Source organism: Pseudophryne corroboree, chromosome 8, assembly GCF_028390025.1.
Source record: "Pseudophryne corroboree isolate aPseCor3 chromosome 8, aPseCor3.hap2, whole genome shotgun sequence".
NCBI classification, from domain to species: Eukaryota; Metazoa; Chordata; class Amphibia; order Anura; family Myobatrachidae; genus Pseudophryne; species Pseudophryne corroboree.
In genome coordinates, this window is record NC_086451.1 from 389,183,271 (window position 1) to 389,202,354 (window position 19,084).

General features: G+C 48.8%; 1 protein-coding gene across 1 annotated transcript; it reads left to right on the top strand.

The window, feature by feature from the left end:
- Positions 1-1,975: 1,975 nt before the first annotated feature.
- SERTAD1 (SERTA domain containing 1) lies at positions 1,976-15,861 on the top strand. The gene is made up of 2 exons (XM_063937697.1): positions 1,976-2,219; positions 13,419-15,861. Exon 2 carries the CDS (start codon positions 13,423-13,425, stop codon positions 14,197-14,199), a length of 777 nt encoding a protein of 258 aa, XP_063793767.1. The 5' UTR covers positions 1,976-2,219; positions 13,419-13,422; the 3' UTR covers positions 14,200-15,861.
- Positions 15,862-19,084: the final 3,223 nt, after the last annotated feature.

Sequence of the window (19,084 nt, forward strand, 5' to 3'; positions counted from 1 at the left end):
GGACCTGTAGGGCACCTGTCAAGAACAATATTAACAACCCCACACCCACCGCCACCAGGGGTGCGGGGCATAGCACTGGGCTATCAGCTCAGTGCTGGTTGTTGCTCGGGAGAGGGACCCCATTTTCATTTTTTGAGGTCCCCACTTCCGAGGAATTCCAGCCCTGGGCTGACTGGTTTTGGGGGGGCAGATTAATGCTATGGCAGGGGGACCCCATACCGAGTGTCTCCCCTGCTATGGCATTACCCCCCCCCCCCCCCCGGCTGGTTCTGCCTAGTGCTGGTTTCACGAATGTGGGGGTGGGGCTACACTTTTTTTTTTACCTCACTCTGTGGGGGGGGGGGGGGGTTGGCTGCTTGTGCCTCCCCAGCCACCGACCTCACCGCACACCGCTGAATACTACATACCTTCCAACGTTGTTAGAGGCCAGGTCGGGACTCCTGCGCACCCGAAAAGGGGGAATGGTTTTGCGAGAATGCCGCAATCGTGAGCTACGCTCCCGTTTTTGTCATTTTGGGGGCATGTCCGCACTCTGTGACCTGCTGCCCATGCCACCAGCCCCTCTATCTCCCGTGAATAGACGCTGTACACAGCATCTTTTCACTTCTAAGCAGAGCAGCGAGTGACAGGAAGCCTACCAACTGCCCCCACTCTGGGACACTGCGTCCCGCAGGACAGTCCCAAATAAACAGGACTGTCTCATGAAAATCGGGACAGTTGGGAGGTATGATAGCGGCAGCATATTTCCTTTAGTATCAGTGATAATTACAATAGGCCACCCACAAGATCCAATGGTGTCTTCTGCCAAGCTCCTGGTAGCCTACCGCTGTTGACTAATGCACATGCGCTGAAGGCTTTCTGCACACTGTGCTTCATACCTGCGCGGACACTTGTTGAAGCCGGAAAGACTGTTGCTGAGTCCCCATTGCCTGCAATGGTGACCCTACCGCTCACGCTATCTATAGATGACATGCACAACTTATTTTGCTGTGATTTTCCGAATGCTGTGGGCTACGCGTTTGATAAGGTTTACTTTAATGAGACTTATAGATACTGCGGAAGGTAGGGAGACGTTCCAGCAGGGGGGTGTGATATCACTGAGCACAAGTTACTGCCCATGGCTGTTACTTCTGGCTCCAGACAGGTACTCTACAGTCTGTGCAGTCAATCAGAGTGTCCACGGGACGCCACATTCAGCGCTGCACTTAACGGAGCTGCTGGCCTCGCCCCCTTTATGCAACATTGTGGCGTTGCACGCTCAGTGGGCGCAACTGCACAGAACGCATCTGTGCCCTGTTCATACTTGCCTACCTGACCCTCTCCATGAGGGAGAAAATGCTCTGTTCCTGGACTTTCCTGGTAATGTATGATTGCCATCACCTGTGGTGAGCTAGTTAATTGATAAGAAAGGTGTTTCACCACAGGTGATGGCAATCATACATTACCAGGAAAGTCCAGGAACAGAGCATTTTCTCCCTCATGGAGAGGGTCAGGCAGGCAAGTATGGCCCTGTTACTGCTCTGCTTTCCAGTGCCATACAAAAGACCATTCAACATGACCCCTTCCATCAGGTACAAAGTGCTCGGCTCCTGCCAGGCGTCCTTCTTGATTTACAATTGAGACCACCTGTGCTGAAAGACCTATCTGATCAACTAACACATGTGACTGCAATCATACAGAAAGAGCGAGGGGAGATGCAGTATGACGATTGACGTGTTATTTTCTGGCACTGAGGGTGAATGACTGACGAGAGAGGCCCCTGCTGCTGCTGCTGCTGCTGAGGCGTTACCCTGACAACGCATCCCGGGCCTTCCCTGTCAATCTCCTCAGGCCACGCCCACCTTTCAGGCGCCCATCATGACGTGTCCACGTGATTCACCCTCTCCCCCTTCCCCCCTCCTCCCCAGCCCACGCCCGCTTAGTCACTCAGAGACAGAAAGGGGCGGGGGCGGCACGCGCCGCTCACCGGGAGACGCCTCGGACAGCTTACTGGGCGTATTCCCCTCAAAGCCTAGCCAATAGGAGGAGCGGGGGGCGTGGCTGGATGGAGGCAGCACTCCGGCAAACTGAGCGGCTAAGCAGTCACTGACAGCTCTGTGGCGAGAGTGGCTGTACAGCTGCCGAGGCTCCTGTGCAGGGCCGGGGGTGGGATGCTGCGCTCTGATTGGTCGCTGATCGCCGCACGAAGGACGCTGATTAGCTGCTGAGCAGCTGGGCAGGTATGTGCGTAGGCTTAGGGAGGGTAATGGCGGACGGTGGCTGCAGGGAGGGGGGCGCTCCTTGCCCGGAGTTACAGGGTCCCTGCGCTTTTATACTAACTACATGCCCGGGACTGGGGGTCATCATACGGGTGCAGAGGGATCTTCCCCCTGGGAGAATGGTTCCCGACCTGCATGTAACCAAATACACTGACAGCGTTAAGATCCAGCTCTGTGACTACCCCAGGGGTAGAAACCCAGTGAGGCGGAGGCAGCTCTCCCAGCACAGTGCACAAAGTCCGGATACGAGATCTACACCTGGTCCCGCTCCTGTATAACTTACCCACTGGGGATAGATCCACGCCACTAACCACTGGCATGGGACAGATCCTCCTCTCTGCCACTTGCCCACAGGGAACAGATACACGCCACTCTATAACCACTGGCAGGAGACAGATTCTCCTCTCTGTAACTTCCCCACTGGGGACAGATACAACACTCTATAACCACTGGCAGAGAACAGATCCTCCTCTCTACAACTTATCCACTGGAGACAGATCCACGCCACTCTATAATGACTGGCAGGGGACAGATCCTCCTCTGTAACTTATATACACGCCACTCTGTAACCACTGGAAGGAGACAGATCCTCCTACTGGGGACAGATCCAACACTTTAACCACTGGCAGGGGACAGATCCTCCTCTCTATAACTTATCCACTGGGGACAGATCCATTCCACGCCACTCTATAATGACTGGCAGGTGAAAGATCTGCCTCTCTATAACTTAGCCACTGGGGCCAGCTCCTAACCACTGGGGCAGACGCACTCCTCTCTGCGGTATATATCTGTAATCAGACAAGTCACCCCTCTCTATAACTTACACACTGGTAACAGGTTCACTCCTTGATAACTATTAACATTTGCAGAACCAATAGTGGCCAAACCCACTGCTCTCCTTACCTGACCCTGTAACCAATGACAGTGGGCAGCCCCACTTTACTCTAACCACTTGCAAGGGGGAAGACCCATCTCCCCTGTGACGGTCACTCGCAGGGCTCTAGGCCCACTCCCCTGTGACGGTCACTCGCAGGGCTCTAGACCCACTCCCCTGTGGCGGCGGTCACTCGCAGGGCTCTAGACCCACTCCCCTGTGGCGGCGGTCACTCGCAGGGCTCTGGACCCACTCCCCTGTGGCGGCGGTCACTCGCAGGGCTCTGGACCCACTCCCCTGTGGCGGCGGTCACTCGCAGGGCTCTGGACCCACTCCCCTGTGGCGGCGGTCACTCGCAGGGCTCTGGACCCACTCCCCTGTGGCGGCGGTCACTCGCAGGGCTCTGGACCCACTCCCCTGTGGCGGCGGTCACTCGCAGGGCTCTGGACCCACTCCCCTGTGGCGGCGGTCACTCGCAGGGCTCTGGACCCACTCCCCTGTGGCGGCGGTCACTCGCAGGGCTCTGGACCCACTCCCCTGTGGCGGCGGTCACTCGCAGGGCTCTGGACCCACTCCCCTGTGGCGGCGGTCACTCGCAGGGCTCTGGACCCACTCCCCTGTGGCGGCGGTCACTCGCAGGGCTCTGGACCCACTCCCCTGTGGCGGCGGTCACTCGCAGGGCTCTGGACCCACTCCCCTGTGGCGGCGGTCACTCGCAGGGCTCTGGACCCACTCCCCTGTGGCGGCGGTCACTCGCAGGGCTCTGGACCCACTCCCCTGTGGCGGCGGTCACTCGCAGGGCTCTGGACCCACTCCCCTGTGGCGGCGGTCACTCGCAGGGCTCTGGACCCACTCCCCTGTGGCGGCGGTCACTCGCAGGGCTCTGGACCCACTCCCCTGTGGCGGCGGTCACTCGCAGGGCTCTGGACCCACTCCCCTGTGGCGGCGGTCACTCGCAGGGCTCTGGACCCACTCCCCTGTGGCGGCGGTCACTCGCAGGGCTCTGGACCCACTCCCCTGTGGCGGCGGTCACTCGCAGGGCTCTGGACCCACTCCCCTGTGGCGGCGGTCACTCGCAGGGCTCTGGACCCACTCCCCTGTGGCGGCGGTCACTCGCAGGGCTCTGGACCCACTCCCCTGTGGCGGCGGTCACTCGCAGGGCTCTGGACCCACTCCCCTGTGGCGGCGGTCACTCGCAGGGCTCTGGACCCACTCCCCTGTGGCGGCGGTCACTCGCAGGGCTCTAGACCCACTGCTCTTTAATAGGCCTGCTGTAACACCAGGGGGCTAGACCTGCTTCTTTTTATCACCTACTAGATGGGGGTTGACACTTGCTTCCTTCTCAGTGGGGGAGTCAGCAGGTGGTCCTTCACTGGTGCTACAAGGCATAGACTGCTCCATTTGAATCCTCTAATTGCTATACATTGATTGTGAATTGGGTTAGGAGGAAGACATCAGACTGTATTAGACAATCTCTTTTAGTCTGCTAATGTATATTTAATGTGTCTCTACCTGCACTTAGATCCGTGCACATAGGGTACTAAGATTTCCAGTAAACGAAGCAGCCCTTATTCTGTACAGGCTTCGTGAGATGAGTAACGAGCGGAGGTTGTGTGGGGTGGTCATGCTGGTAAGGGAGGGGGAGATGGTGCCTGCTAGTGGAGCCTTCAGCTAGCAGCAGCTATGAAGTTTACCTGTCGTCCCTGTGTGTCTGTTCAGCATGTGCAGCCGAAGTTCTAATGATGACCTGTATAGTTACTGACTCCCGAAAAACAAAAATACTATGTGGTGTTTTTTATCTGTGGTAGTATCGCTGTGGGTGACCTTCAGGAATAGCTTGGTCGTTAATGGTCATTTCTCTTTTGAAAATATTCAGCAGCTATATTGCATTATAGACTATGGGAAACATATTTCTTATTGTCAATATATGAATTACTTTCTAATATTAACAGCATTGGAGAGAGAGGGTAACTTGGGTAATTCAGGCTGCAGTGGGATTCCAGAAGTAACTTGGCAACAGCTGACACAATTTACAGAGTTATTGTAATTTGATCATAGTAAGATACTGAGAGTCAAGTTGGGGATCTTCTCCGACTGATGCTAAATATTGAGCTTTTCAGTTTACCATCATAAATACATATTTCTCTATCGTCCTAAGTGGATGCTGGGGTTCCTGAAAGGACCATGGGGAATAGCGGCTCCGCAGGAGACAGGGCACAAAAAAGTAAAGCTTTACTAGGTCAGGTGGTGTGCACTGGCTCCTCCCCCTATGACCCTCCTCCAGACTCCAGTTAGATTTTGTGCCCGAACGAGAAGGGTGCAATCTAGGTGGCTCTCCTAAAGAGCTGCTTAGAGAAAGTTTAGTTTAGGTTTTTTTCTTTACAGTGAGTCCTGCTGGCAACAGGATCACTGCAACGTGGGACTTAGGGGGAAAGTAGTAAACTCACCTGCATGCAGAGTGGATTTGCTGCTTGGCTACTGGACACCATTAGCTCCAGAGGGATCGAACACAGGCACAGCCGTGGAGTCCGGTCCCGGAGCCGCGCCGCCGACCCCCTTGCAGATGCTGAAGCGTGAAGAGGTCCGGAAACCGGCGGCTGAAGACTCCTCAGTCTTCATAAGGTAGCGCACAGCACTGCAGCTGTGCGCCATTTTCCTCTCAGCACACTTCACTGGGCAGTCACTGAGGGTGCAGAGCGCTGGGGGGGGGGCGCTCTGAGAGGCAAATATAAACCTTATACAAGGCTAAAAATACCTCACATATAGCCCATAGGGGCTATATGGAGATATTTAACCCCTGCCTGACTGGAAAAATAGCGGGAGAAGAACCCGCCGAAAGAGGGGCGGGGCCTATCTCCTCAGCACACGGCGCCATTTTCTGTCACAGCTCCGCTGGTCAGAACGGCTCCCAGGTCTCTCCCCTGCACTGCACTACAGAAACAGGGTAAAACAGAGAGGGGGGGCACATTAATGGCTATATATATATATATTAAAGCAGCTATAAGGGAGCACTTAATATAAGGATATCCCTTGTATATATAGCGCTTTGTGGTGTGTGCTGGCAGACTCTCCCTCTGTCTCCCCAAAAGGGCTAGTGGGTCCTGTCTTCATTAGAGCATTCCCTGTGAGTTTGCGGTGTGTGTCGGTACGTGGTGTCGACATGTATGAGGACGATATTGGTGTGGAGGCGGAGCAATTGCCAAATATGCAGATGTCACCCCCCAGGGGGTCGACACCAGAATGGATGCCTTTATTTGTGGAATTACGTGATGGTTTATCTTCCCTTAAACAGTCAGTTGAGGACATGAGGCGGCCGGACAATCAATTAATGCCTGTCCAGGCGCCTCAAACACCGTCAGGGGCTGTAAAACGCCCTTTGCCTCAGTCGGTCGACACAGACCCAGACACGGGCACTGATTCCAGTGACGACGGTAGAAATTCAAACGTATTTTCCAGTAGGGCCACACGTTATATGATTTTGGCAATGAAGGAGACGTTACATTTAGCTGATACTACAGATACCGTAAAACAGGGTATTATGTATGGTGTGAAAAAACTACAAACAGTTTTTCCTGAATCAGAAGAATTAAATGACGTGTGTGATGAAGCGTGGGTTGCTCCTGATAAAAAGTTGATAATTTCAAAAAAGTTATTGGCATTATACCCTTTCCCGCCAGAGGTTAGGGCGCGCTGGGAAACACCCCCTAAGGTGGACAAGGCGCTCACACGCTTATCCAAACAAGTGGCGTTACCCTCTCCTGAGACGGCCGCACTTAAGGATCCATCAGATAGAAAGATGGAAGTTATTCAAAAGAATATATACACACATGCAGGTGTTATACTACGACCAGCTATAGCAACTGCCTGGATGTGCAGTGCTGGAGTAGTTTGGTCAGAATCCCTGATTGAAAATATTGATACCCTAGATAGGGACAATGTTTTACTGTCGTTAGAACAAATAAAGGATGCATTTATCTATATGCGTGATGCACAGAGGGATATTTGCACACTGGCATCTCGGGTGAGTGCTATGTCCATTTCAGCCAGAAGAGCCTTATGGACACGACAGTGGACAGGCGATGCGGATTCAAAACGTCACATGGAGGTTTTGCCGTATAAAGGGGAGGAGTTATTTGGAGTTGGTCTATCAGACTTGGTGGCCACGGCTACTGCCGGGAAATCCACTTTTTTACCTCAAGTCACTCCCCAACAGAGAAAGGCACCGACCTTTCAACCGCAGCCTTTTCGCTCCTACAAAAATAAGAGAGCAAAGGGCTTGTCGTACCTGCCACGAGGCAGAGGAAGAGGGAAGAGACACCAACAGGCAGCTCCTTCCCAGGAACAGAAGCCCTCCCCGGCTCCTGCAAAAACCTCAGCATGACGCTGGGGCCTCTCAAGCGGACTCGGGGACAGTGGGGGGCCGTCTCAAAAATTACAGCGCGCAGTGGGCTCACTCGCAGGTAGACCCCTGGATCCTGCAGATAATATCTCAGGGGTACAGGTTGGAATTAGAGACGGATCCTCCTCATCGTTTCCTGAAGTCTGCCTTACCAACCGTCTCTTCCGAAAGGGAGAGGGTGTTGGAAGCCATTCACAAGCTGTACGCTCAGCAGGTGATAGTCAAAGTACCCCTATTACAACAAGGAAAGGGGTATTATTCCACTCTATTTGTGGTACCGAAGCCGGATGGCTCGGTAAGGCCTATTCTAAATCTGAAGTCCTTGAACCTCTACATAAAAAAGTTCAAGTTCAAGATGGAGTCACTCAGAGCAGTGATAGCGAACCTGGAAGAAGGGGACTTTATGGTATCCTTGGACATCAAGGATGCGTATCTACACGTTCCGATTTACACCGCACACCAGGGGTACCTCAGGTTCATTGTTCAAAACTGTCACTATCAGTTTCAGACGCTGCCGTTCGGATTGTCCACGGCGCCTCGGGTCTTTACCAAGGTAATGGCCGAGATGATGATTCTTCTTCGAAGAAAAGGCGTATTAGTTATCCCATACTTGGACGATCTCCTAATAAGGGCAAGGTCCAGAGAACAGCTGGAGACAGCTTTAGCACTATCTCAAGAGGTGCTAAGACAACACGGGTGGATTCTGAATATTCCAAAATCCCATTTAATCCCGACAACTCGTCTGCTGTTCCTAGGAATGATTCTGGACACGGTTCAGAAAAAGGTTTTCCTTCCAGAGGAAAAAGCCAAGGAGTTATCCGATCTGGTCAGGAACCTCCTAAAACCAGGAAAAGTGTCAGTACATCAATGCACAAGAGTCCTGGGAAAAATGGTGGCTTCTTACGAAGCAATTCCATTCGGCAGATTCCATGCAAGAATATTCCAAAGGGATCTGTTGGACAAATGGTCAGGGTCGCATCTGCAGATGCACCTGCGAATAACCCTGTCACCAAAGACAAGGGTGTCACTTCTGTGGTGGTTGCAGAAGGCTCACCTATTAGAAGGCCGCAGATTCGGCATTCAGGATTGGATCCTGGTGACCACGGACGCCAGCCTGAGAGGCTGGGGAGCAGTCACACAAGGAAGAAACTTCCAGGGAGTATGGACGAGTCTGGAAAAGTCTCTTCACATAAACATTCTGGAACTAAGAGCAATCTACAATGCTCTAAGCCAGGCGGAACTTCTCCTGCAAGGAAAGCCGGTGTTGATTCAGTCGGACAACATCACGGCGGTCGCCCATGTAAACAGGCAGGGCGGCACAAGAAGCAGGAGTGCAATGGCAGAAGCTGCCAAGATTCTTCGCTGGGCGGAGAATCACGTGATAGCACTGTCAGCAGTGTTCATCCCGGGCGTGGACAACTGGGAAGCAGACTTCCTCAGCAGACACGATCTTCATCCGGGAGAGTGGGGTCTACATCCAGAAGTCTTCAACATGTTAATAGACCGTTGGGAAAGACCAATTGTAGACATGATGGCGTCTCGCCTCAACAAGAAACTGGACAAATATTGCGCCAGGTCAAGAGATCCACAGGCAATAGCTGTGGACGCACTGGTAACTCCTTGGGTGTACCAGTCAGTGTATGTGTTTCCTCCTCTGCCGCTCATACCAAAGGTATTGAAGATCATACGGCAAAGAAGAGTAAGAACAATACTAGTGGTTCCGGATTGGCCGAGAAGGACTTGGTATCCGGAACTTCAAGAGATGCTCACGGACGAACCGTGGCCTCTACCTCTGAGAAGGGACCTGCTACAGCAGGGTCCCTGTCTTTTTCAAGACTTACCGCGGCTGCGTTTGACGGCATGGCGGTTGAACGCCAGATCCTAAAAGGGAAAGGCATTCCAGAAGAAGTCATTCCTACCTTGATTAAGGCACGGAAGGAAGTCACCGTGAAACATTATCACCGCATTTGGCGAAAATATGTAGCGTGGTGCGAGGATCGGAGGGTTCCGACGGAGGAATTCCAACTGGGTCGTTTCCTACATTTCCTGCAATCAGGATTATCTATGGGTCTCAAATTGGGATCCATTAAGGTTCAAATTTCGGCCCTGTCAATATTCTTCCAAAAAGAATTGGCCTCTGTCCCTGAGGTCCAGACTTTTGTCAAGGGAGTACTGCATATACAGCCTCCTGTGGTGCCTCCGGTGGCACCGTGGGATCTAAATGTAGTTTTAGATTTCCTCAAATCCCATTGGTTTGAACCATTGAAAAAGGTGGATTTGAAATATCTCACATTGAAAGTGACTATGTTACTAGCCCTGGCCTCTGCCAGGAGAGTATCTGAATTGGCGGCTTTATCTTATAAAAGTCCTTATCTAATCTTCCATTCGGATAGGGCAGAACTGCGGACTCGTCCGCATTTTCTCCCTAAAGTGGTATCAGCATTTCATCTGAACCAACCTATTGTGGTGCCTGCGGCCACTAGCGACTTGGAGGACTCCAAGTTGTTGGACGTTGTCAGAGCCTTAAAAATATACATTGCAAGGACGGCTGGAGTCAGAAAATCTGACTCGCTGTTTATATTGTATGCACCCAACAAGTTGGGCGCACCTGCTTCTAAGCAGTCGATTGCTCGTTGGATTTGTAACACAATTCAACTTGCACATTCTGTGGCAGGCCTGCCACAGCCTAAAACTGTAAAAGCCCACTCCACAAGGAAGGTGGGCTCATCTTGGGCGGCTGCCCGAGGGGTCTCGGCATTACAACTCTGCCGAGCAGCTACGTGGTCGGGGGAGAACACGTTTGTAAAATTTTACAAATTTGATACCCTGGCAAAGGAGGACCTGGAGTTCTCTCATTCGGTGCTGCAGAGTCATCCGCACTCTCCCGCCCGTTTGGGAGCTTTGGTATAATCCCCATGGTCCTTTCAGGAACCCCAGCATCCACTTAGGACGATAGAGAAAATAAGAATTTACTTACCGATAATTCTATTTCTCGGAGTCCGTAGTGGATGCTGGGCGCCCATCCCAAGTGCGGATTATCTGCAATACTTGTACATAGTTATTGTTACCTAATTCGGGTTATTGTTAAGGAGCCATCTTTAAGAGGCCCTTTCTGTTGTCATACTGTTAACTGGGTTTAGATCACAAGTTGTACGGTGTGATTGGTGTGGCTGGTATGAGTCTTACCCGGGATTCAAAATGCCTCCCTTATTGTGTATGCTCGTCCGGGCACAGTACCTAACTGGAGTCTGGAGGAGGGTCATAGGGGGAGGAGCCAGTGCACACCACCTGACCTAGTAAAGCTTTACTTTTTTGTGCCCTGTCTCCTGCGGAGCCGCTATTCCCCATGGTCCTTTCAGGAACCCCAGCATCCACTACGGACTCCGAGAAATAGAATTATCGGTAAGTAAATTCTTATTTTCCATTCCCTCCTAATATGTTGACCAACGTTCCAACTCTGTGCCAGGTTAAAGGCAAGAAAAAAATATACTGAATAGATTTTAAAAGCGGGCACATAAGACTAGTGGGGCCTATACATTTAGCCAGCTATTAGGACAATTCCCCGTTCTGCTAATGCCTGGGTTGGGGGGTTCAGGGAAAACCAACTTCTTGGAAATCCTTGAATTAAGGCTTTCAACAAAAAATTATCGGGATGGACGAGTCGTGATTTTTAATACTGAAATATTGATTCCTGATGCCACGCAGTGATTAAGTCTAAACGCACATTTAAATAGCTCTTGGTTAAATCTCAGCTGCCAACCTAAATGAGGGGGGATGCTAACCCTCTCCCAACATACTGGATTTTGTGGATTCCCCGGCGCATCGCCAATCATCGATGTCCGTCTGTGTTTTTGAAGAGCAGGTCAGATTGTCATCGGCAGAATGTGGAATTGGCCGTAGATGTATGGGCCTCATTAGATTTCATGTAGTTGTAGTACGTTTAATTGTTATACAAATATATACTTACAATTGATTTCTTTATTGACTTCTTATGCTGAATATTTTTGATGGCACCTAATTAGCATCATTGGGGGTAATTCTGAGTTGATCGCAGCAGGAACTTTGTTAGCAGTTGGGCAAAACCATGTGCACTGCAGGGGGTCAGATATAACATTTGCAGAGAGAGTTAGATTTGGGTGGGTTATTTTGTTTCTGTGCAGGGTAAATACTGGCTGCTTTATTTTTACACTGCAATTTAGATTTCAGATTGAACACACCACACCCAAATCTAACTCTCTCTGCACATGTTATATCTGCCTCCCCTGCAGTGCACATGGTTTTGCCCAATTGCTAACAAAAATCCTGCTGCGATCAACTCTGAATTACCCCCATTGTCCGAACTAAATACATTTTAGATTACTGCCACAACATGCTTTGTTTTTTTTTTTTGTTTTTTTATAACATAATGGTTTCTATAATATCGTACCAGTAAGAAATGTGTGATGGGTACATTTGTAAATATTTCTATAAAGCGAAATTTGGTTGGGGTGATTAACAGTGGCATACAATGCAAAACTACATTACAAAACTAGTTACAATAAGACCGTTTCCCAATGATTTAAAGCTGACTTGTCCATTAAATTTATTTAAAGGAAAAAAAAGAGGGAGCTAAATTTCTTCAATTATTTTCTTATTCCCTAATCTTGTAGTCTGTTTCCAACTTGCCTTAACTACTGCTCCGTTCCAGATGACATAACTAGTCTATGGTAATACAGCGAGCAGAGTTATGGGATTCATACAGCCGCAATCAGCTGGGGCAATTTTGCGTATCGCAGATGATTGCGTCCAAAAAGTGATTGTAATCGGTAAATCCAATAACTTGGGTTTCTCTGTAGTTCGTTATTGTGTGGTGATAATCAGCCGATTTGCAGACAGTTACTAGTAAAATGGGCACTTTCAGACAGTTACTAGTAAAATGGGCACTTTCATGATTCGCTGATCTTTGATCTGCAAATCACTGAAATATTGGCAATACATGGGCGCTTATTGGTGGATTGGAGTATCATTAAATTTGGGGATTAAAATGCAGAATCTGTAAATTGTTTGCTGATATATAGGCTTCTTAAGTCCAGCTAGACCCCTGAGCAACATTCGACACAGGAGGGGTCTGTTAGTTCCAAAATAATAAGGAAAGCGTGACATATGCCCGTGATAATGCTGTTGCTGGTATAGGTAATGTGGGGCACTACACATCCAAGCATGCCCTGCCTCAATTTTACTGTTAGATCATGTTCACACTATAAAAGGCCATGCTGAAGTATGTAGTTCCACACGTTGCCTACCCTTGCTCTAGTGTATAATTTATGTTACGAGTAAAGCCGTGTTTTTGTGTCCTAGGCAGCTACTTGATTCCGGGGCATGAAATCGGGCGCCTTGCAAACCCCAGCCCTAGACCAAAGTAGATGTATAGTCAAGTGCCATATTTTAATTTATCATTGCTGTCTATGGTGACCAACTACCATTAGATAACCCTGGTATAATCCACCTTAATGCTTTGTTGTGTGGAGTTGATTGTAGAGAGGATGCGGGGCACACAGTATAGGTTTTGCAATAGAAGGATATCACCTGTAGTGGATGTGCTATAAAGTCTCCCTTTCATGTTTTTTTAAGACTTTGTTTTATTTGCCTTTGATCCTATAGTCGGGACACATACATATATTTCTTCATGTTCTTATACAGAAAACGAAATAGGCCTGAAACTTTGTCATCAGTGAGTCATATAACCAGACCTACACACAGGAGTGAAGTGTTTTTGTAACGTGTGTAGATCTCTGTATAGAAGCATAATGTGTCTACTACATGATCTGTCTCCCATTATCTTTCAACAGTAACCTCTGTCCGCATCAGGGCATGGCTAATCACTATGTATTTTCATTTTGTTTCACAGACCCATGTTGGCCAAAGGGATCAAGCGTAAATTTTCAGAGGTGGAGGGGGAGATGGGAAGTGGTTCTGAACCAGAGATGGCAGCGCGGAGCCAGAGCTCGCTGCCTGCGGTGCAGTCCCACTGCTTGATGAATATATCTCTTGTGAAGCTTCATCGCAGTCTGCATCATGTGGAGCCCAACCTGAGGCATCTTGTGCTGGTGGCCAACACTCTGCGTCGCCTTCAAGATAACATGCAGGCAGAATCCGCTGTGCCAGGAGTGTGGAAAACCATGGAAGACGGCTCCAGGAAGGACTACTCCCAAACTTTTGCCAATGAGAGCAGAAAACCAGCCCCAGAAATCCAGGGAGAAGACACCCTACTCTCCACCATGGATGCATCTTTATATTCTTCCATTTCCACCATCCTTGAGGATTTAAACAACTTTGAGGGACTGAGCAGTTCTCCACTTCCCCAGTCAGATGATGACCAGCTTTGTTGCCCAAAGGACATCAGTAGGGATGGGAGCAGAGAAGAATCTAGTAAGCTGACGGCAACGTCAAGCCTCCTAAGCTCCTCCACCTACCTCCTTGGTGATAACCTAGAAGACATTTTTGAAGACATTGATACTTCTATGTATGATAGCGATCCCTGGTCGAACAGCAATCTCTTAAACTTCAAAACATTATCTAATATGAATGTTGCTGAGGAGAAGGCCTTGTCGGATGGACAGGACTCTATGCTAGAACTTAGTGACTTAGACTATCTGATGGATGTTCTGGTGGGAACCCCAAACTGCTGATAACCCCAGCTAGGACATTAACAGGCACAATGATTTATCTTGTAACAAGACACTATTGTAAATAATAAGTGAACTTCATTTTAATTTATTTTGAACAGATAAACCCGATGGTTATTATTCAGGGCGAGGGGAGGGTATTAGTCTCAGTTACACCTGTCAGACACAATCCAGAGAAATAAGTGTTAGTTGCGGATGACAAATGTACTATACTGAGAGGACTAAGGGGCTATGAGGGGTATTCAATTAGTGCAGTTTTATCGATTTGTCGAAAAAACAACACTTTCCACCATTTTGCAGGTCATATTCACATTTGACCTATTCAAAGCCCGGCCTGATTTTTCAACTTGTTGAAAAATCCGTCCGGCCAAATACCACGTGGATCTGTGAATTTGCTGCCGATCCACGTGGTTTTTCGAATTTGCAGGCATTTTCGACAGGTTTTTTTGGTCCATCTTCGCCCATGCCGATTCAAAAAAAAAATCAAAAAGGCATGGTGAAAACGGAGCAAAAACCTGTCAAACGCCTGTGATTGAATAGCCAATGGTCGAATTAGTGACGGTTTTCTGACTGTCGGGGAAAACTCTGCACTAATTTAATATCCCCCATTGTTGACCATGAGCTAATGAATGATGCACACATCTGCCTATCTATGCCATAGAAAACAAGTGTAAGCAGGCCTTTTCAGTATGAGATTGTTTCACATTTTTAAAAAACTTTCCACAAGTTTCTGAACAAGTTGTTAAATCATTTTGTAAATCCTGCTGTACAAACAAACTTTTATATGAAATCATAAGACGAAGCCATTGGGACTATTTGTCCTAGCACATAATAAATGTATATAAAACCTATAGATATATAAATCTTCTATATTTTTAGGACAACTAATTTTAGCTTAAATGCCTTACTCATGCCACATTTCTATACAGCCTTCATGGGTTCCCTCAAATTCTGTCACCAAATTGGTGTTGGTTTATGTAATATTTTTTTTTTTTAAATTTTATTATTTGGTATGTCCAATGAAAGAGTGAATTATTTTAATATCTGATAAATGCAACGGTGATTAACATAATACAATTTTAAATTGCAGGTTTTTCTTAATGGTTTTAGCTTTTCTCAAAAAAAAAAAAAATGAAATAAAAAATATAATTTTAAAATTGTAGAAATGAAGCAATATCATATGTATATTTCGATCATGTTAATGAAACTGATTTAACCTGAAGTGGTATTTGGGTTTATAAGCCATAGTCATTGACTGTCAGCTTGTATTCAGGGAGAAATATTTCCAAATTCCATGCCGGCTTCCGATAGGCCCTCTTCCAGAACAGGAAACTACTCCTACTGTAAAGGCCAGTTCTGTTACCTCACCTTGACATTTGTTTCCCTGTATTTATTTAAAAAAAATAATTTTATTTTCCAGTGGCGTTATTAACGAGGGATTTTTCCCTGTATGATGCAGGAGATTCTGTAACCCCCAGAATTTAGAAAAATTCTACTTTTTTTTTTTTAATCATCATTTCAGCTGTAAAGAAAAGGTCTGGTGATAGTATTTATTGACATTTTGTGCTCGTCCTGAATTAATTTTCTTAATTTTAACACTTGGATTATCCTTATTTATCCTTTTGTGAATATTTATGATCAGAATAAAATGGATTTTCATAACTGGATGTACTGGTTTTATTTTATTTTCTTTCCCCATAAATAATGTATTTCTAACCTGTACATAAATTATTATTATTTTTTTTTTTATTATTTTTTTTTCTCTTCTCAAACTACAATACGATATCAATAATTTTTCTAATTCAGGGTACAAGTCTCCTCCCATTCCCTCATTAGCATACCAGTTATTTCTTTTTCAGCAAGGCTGGGGGACACTGGACCATGGGATTGCAAGTAGGTCGGAGGAGCTGGCACTTAAATTAAAACCTGTAACTTTAAATATAAATTCCTCCCTCCTGCAACTCCTAACAGGCCAGTGGGGTAGATGTAAGATTAGGCGTTTTAGGGGAGAAGTGGTATCAGTGCACGTTTTATGTGCTGATACCTCTTCTCCTCTATGTATGAATATGCCGGTGTGCGCTATACACCCATCTATATCAACGATGTTATCTACCAGATACCACATTGATATGCAGGACAGTGTATGAACTGACCGTTCTGACACCGGGTGTAGTACGGGTGACCGGCGGTCTCCTGACCGCCGGTCACCTTACCGACGCCAGGATCCCGGCAGCATACCGACGCCGGGATCCCGGCGGGGAGGGGCGAGTGCAGCAAGCCCCTTGCGGGATCGCTGCGCTCGCCACGCTGCGGGCTCGGTGGCGACCTGCGGTCGCCACGGGTTCTATTCCCACTCTATGGGTGTCGTGGACACCCACGAGTGGAAATAGTCCCTGTTGGTCGGCATGCCGACCATCGGGATAGTGAGCTGTCGGGCTCACGGAGGATGTCATGTGACTGTCGGTCAGCCGACCGGCGGTCACATGATTACCACCCCTGACACCGACAGCTATCGATTTCGACATTCACCACAGCCTGGGACAGCGCTATCCCTGGCTGCTCACGCATACCCAGTGGAGCTGGCTGTGGGTGAGACACAGCAGTTGTGTGCTCTAGCGAATATCACCGGAGGGGAAAGTTTTCACTCCTCCGATTCAGCAGACAAGATGTTACTCCTTGGTAATGAGTGTAAGCAGGAAGTGCTATAGCAGCATGATCCGTGCTGCTACAATAGATCTTTCCCAGAGTTCGTTAGGTGCCCATAGGAGTGGGGTATGTTTTCAGGGGTTTTTCTTAGATTTATTCTTTCTGATGTACATAAACTTGGTTGGCCGACTACAAAACAGACCATTGCGCTTTGGATCTGCTCTATCATCAATGGAGCCTATTCTAGTGCGTCAGCCAGCCTGAGTATTTCCTCCCCTGTTCCCCAGCCTTGCTGTAAGAGAAATAGGGTTTCTGCAGCGGGGTACACTTGTATTCCACAGGGAATAACATCGGGGTGTAGAGTTGGATCTTGATCCGAGGCACCAACAGGCTAAAATCTTTGACTGTTCCCAGGATGCACTGCACCGCTTCCTCTATATAACCCCTCCTCCATGCACAGGAGTTCAGTTTTAAAGTTGGTACCTGCAGTGCAGGTCACTAAAAGATGGGGCTGCCTGAGGCAGCCCTGAAGACTTTGAAAAATGAAGAAAGCTTTATTATGCTGACTGAGCCGCAGCACTTCTATGTCTGGGAGACATGCCGTGCTGCAGCTCCATCACCACCCCTTTGCGGTGCTGTATACGCCCGCTGCCTGGTTCCCAGGAACTTACAGCGGAGACACACCGGTATTTTGGCACACCGCCGCTGTATCATCTCAAGGATCGCGAGGCTCCAGGACTTGGGGAGGAGGTAAGAGGGTCCCCCAGGGGAACCCACCGTGTACAAATCGTGATTCGCGTGCGGCCCATGGAAGGCGGACCGCGCGGCTGGTGTGGACACTGTACTGCTCAGGGACCCCACTATATCCACCAAGGCAGTAAAGGGAGCACAGGCATATATTTTAGGCTCCACTAAGTACCGGTGGTGAAGTCCAGCACTGTGGGGATATAGCGCTGCCTGTAGCCCCTCCCCCACCCCCTAGCTCCGGGTGCCATTTACTGAATATGTTCCCGCTCTGGAGCTGCTTTCACTTTCCTCTCACTCCCTGCTGAGACCTGGCGCCCTTTTTTGCTAAGGGCTGCTCTCTATGGGATTGCTGGACGCTGTATCCTATGTATCCAGCGCCATGCTTATACAGGACACTTGAGTATTCTACCTGTCATTTGACTGTGTTAAGAAATAAGTGTGTTGCTGACAGAATAGGTGGTACAGTTATTCTGTGATATACACTGCTCAAAAAAATAAAGGGAACACTTAAACAACACAATGTGACTCCAAGTCAATCACACTTCTGTGAAATCAAACTGTCCACTTAGGAAGCAACACTGATTGACAATCAATTTCACATGCTGTTGTGCAAATGGAATAGACAACAGGTGGAAATTATAGGCAATTAGCAAGACACCCCCAATAAAGGAGTTGTTCTGCAGGTGGTGACCACAGACCACTTCTCAGCTCCTATGCTTTCTGGCTGATGTTTTGGTCACTTTTGAAAGCTGGCGGTGCTTTCACTCTAGTGGTAGCATGAGACGGAGTCTACAACCCACACAAGTGGCTCAGGTAGTGCAGCTCATCCAGGATGGCACATCAATGCGAGCTGTGGCAAGAAGGTTTGCTGTGTCTTTCAGCGTAGTGTCCAGAGCATGGAGGCGCTACCAGGAGACAGGTCAGTACATCAGGAGACGTGGAGGAGGCCGTAGGAGGGCAACAACCCAGCAGCAGGACCGCTACCTCCGCCTTTGTGCAAGGAGGAACAGGAGGAGCACTGCCAGAGCCCTGCAAAATGACCTCCAGCAAGCCACAAATGTGCATGTCTACTCAAACGATCAGAAACAGACTCCATGAGGGTGGTATGAGGGCCCGACGTCCACAGGTGGGGGTTGTGCTTACAGCCCAACACCGTGCAGGACGTTTGGCATTTGCCAGAGAACACCAAGATTGGCAAATTCGCCACTGGCGACCTGTGCTCTTCACAGATGAAAGCAGGTTCTCACTGAGCACATGTGACAGACGTGACAGAGTCTGGAGACGCCAAAGAGAACGTTCTGCTGCCTGCAACATCCTCCAGCATGACCGGTTTGGCAGTGGGTCAGTAATGGTGTGGGGTGGCATTTCTTTGGGGGGCCGCACAGCCCTCCATGTGCTCACCAGAGGTAGCCTGACTGCCATTAGGTACCGAGATGAGATCCTCAGACCCCTTGTGAGACCATATGCTGGTGCAGTTGGCCCTGGGTTCCTCCTA

Coding starts and splice junctions, on each gene's coding strand:
- SERTAD1 (XM_063937697.1), top strand. CDS start 13,423: ATGTTGGCCAAAGGGATCAAGCGTAAATTTTCAGAGGTGGAGGGGGAG.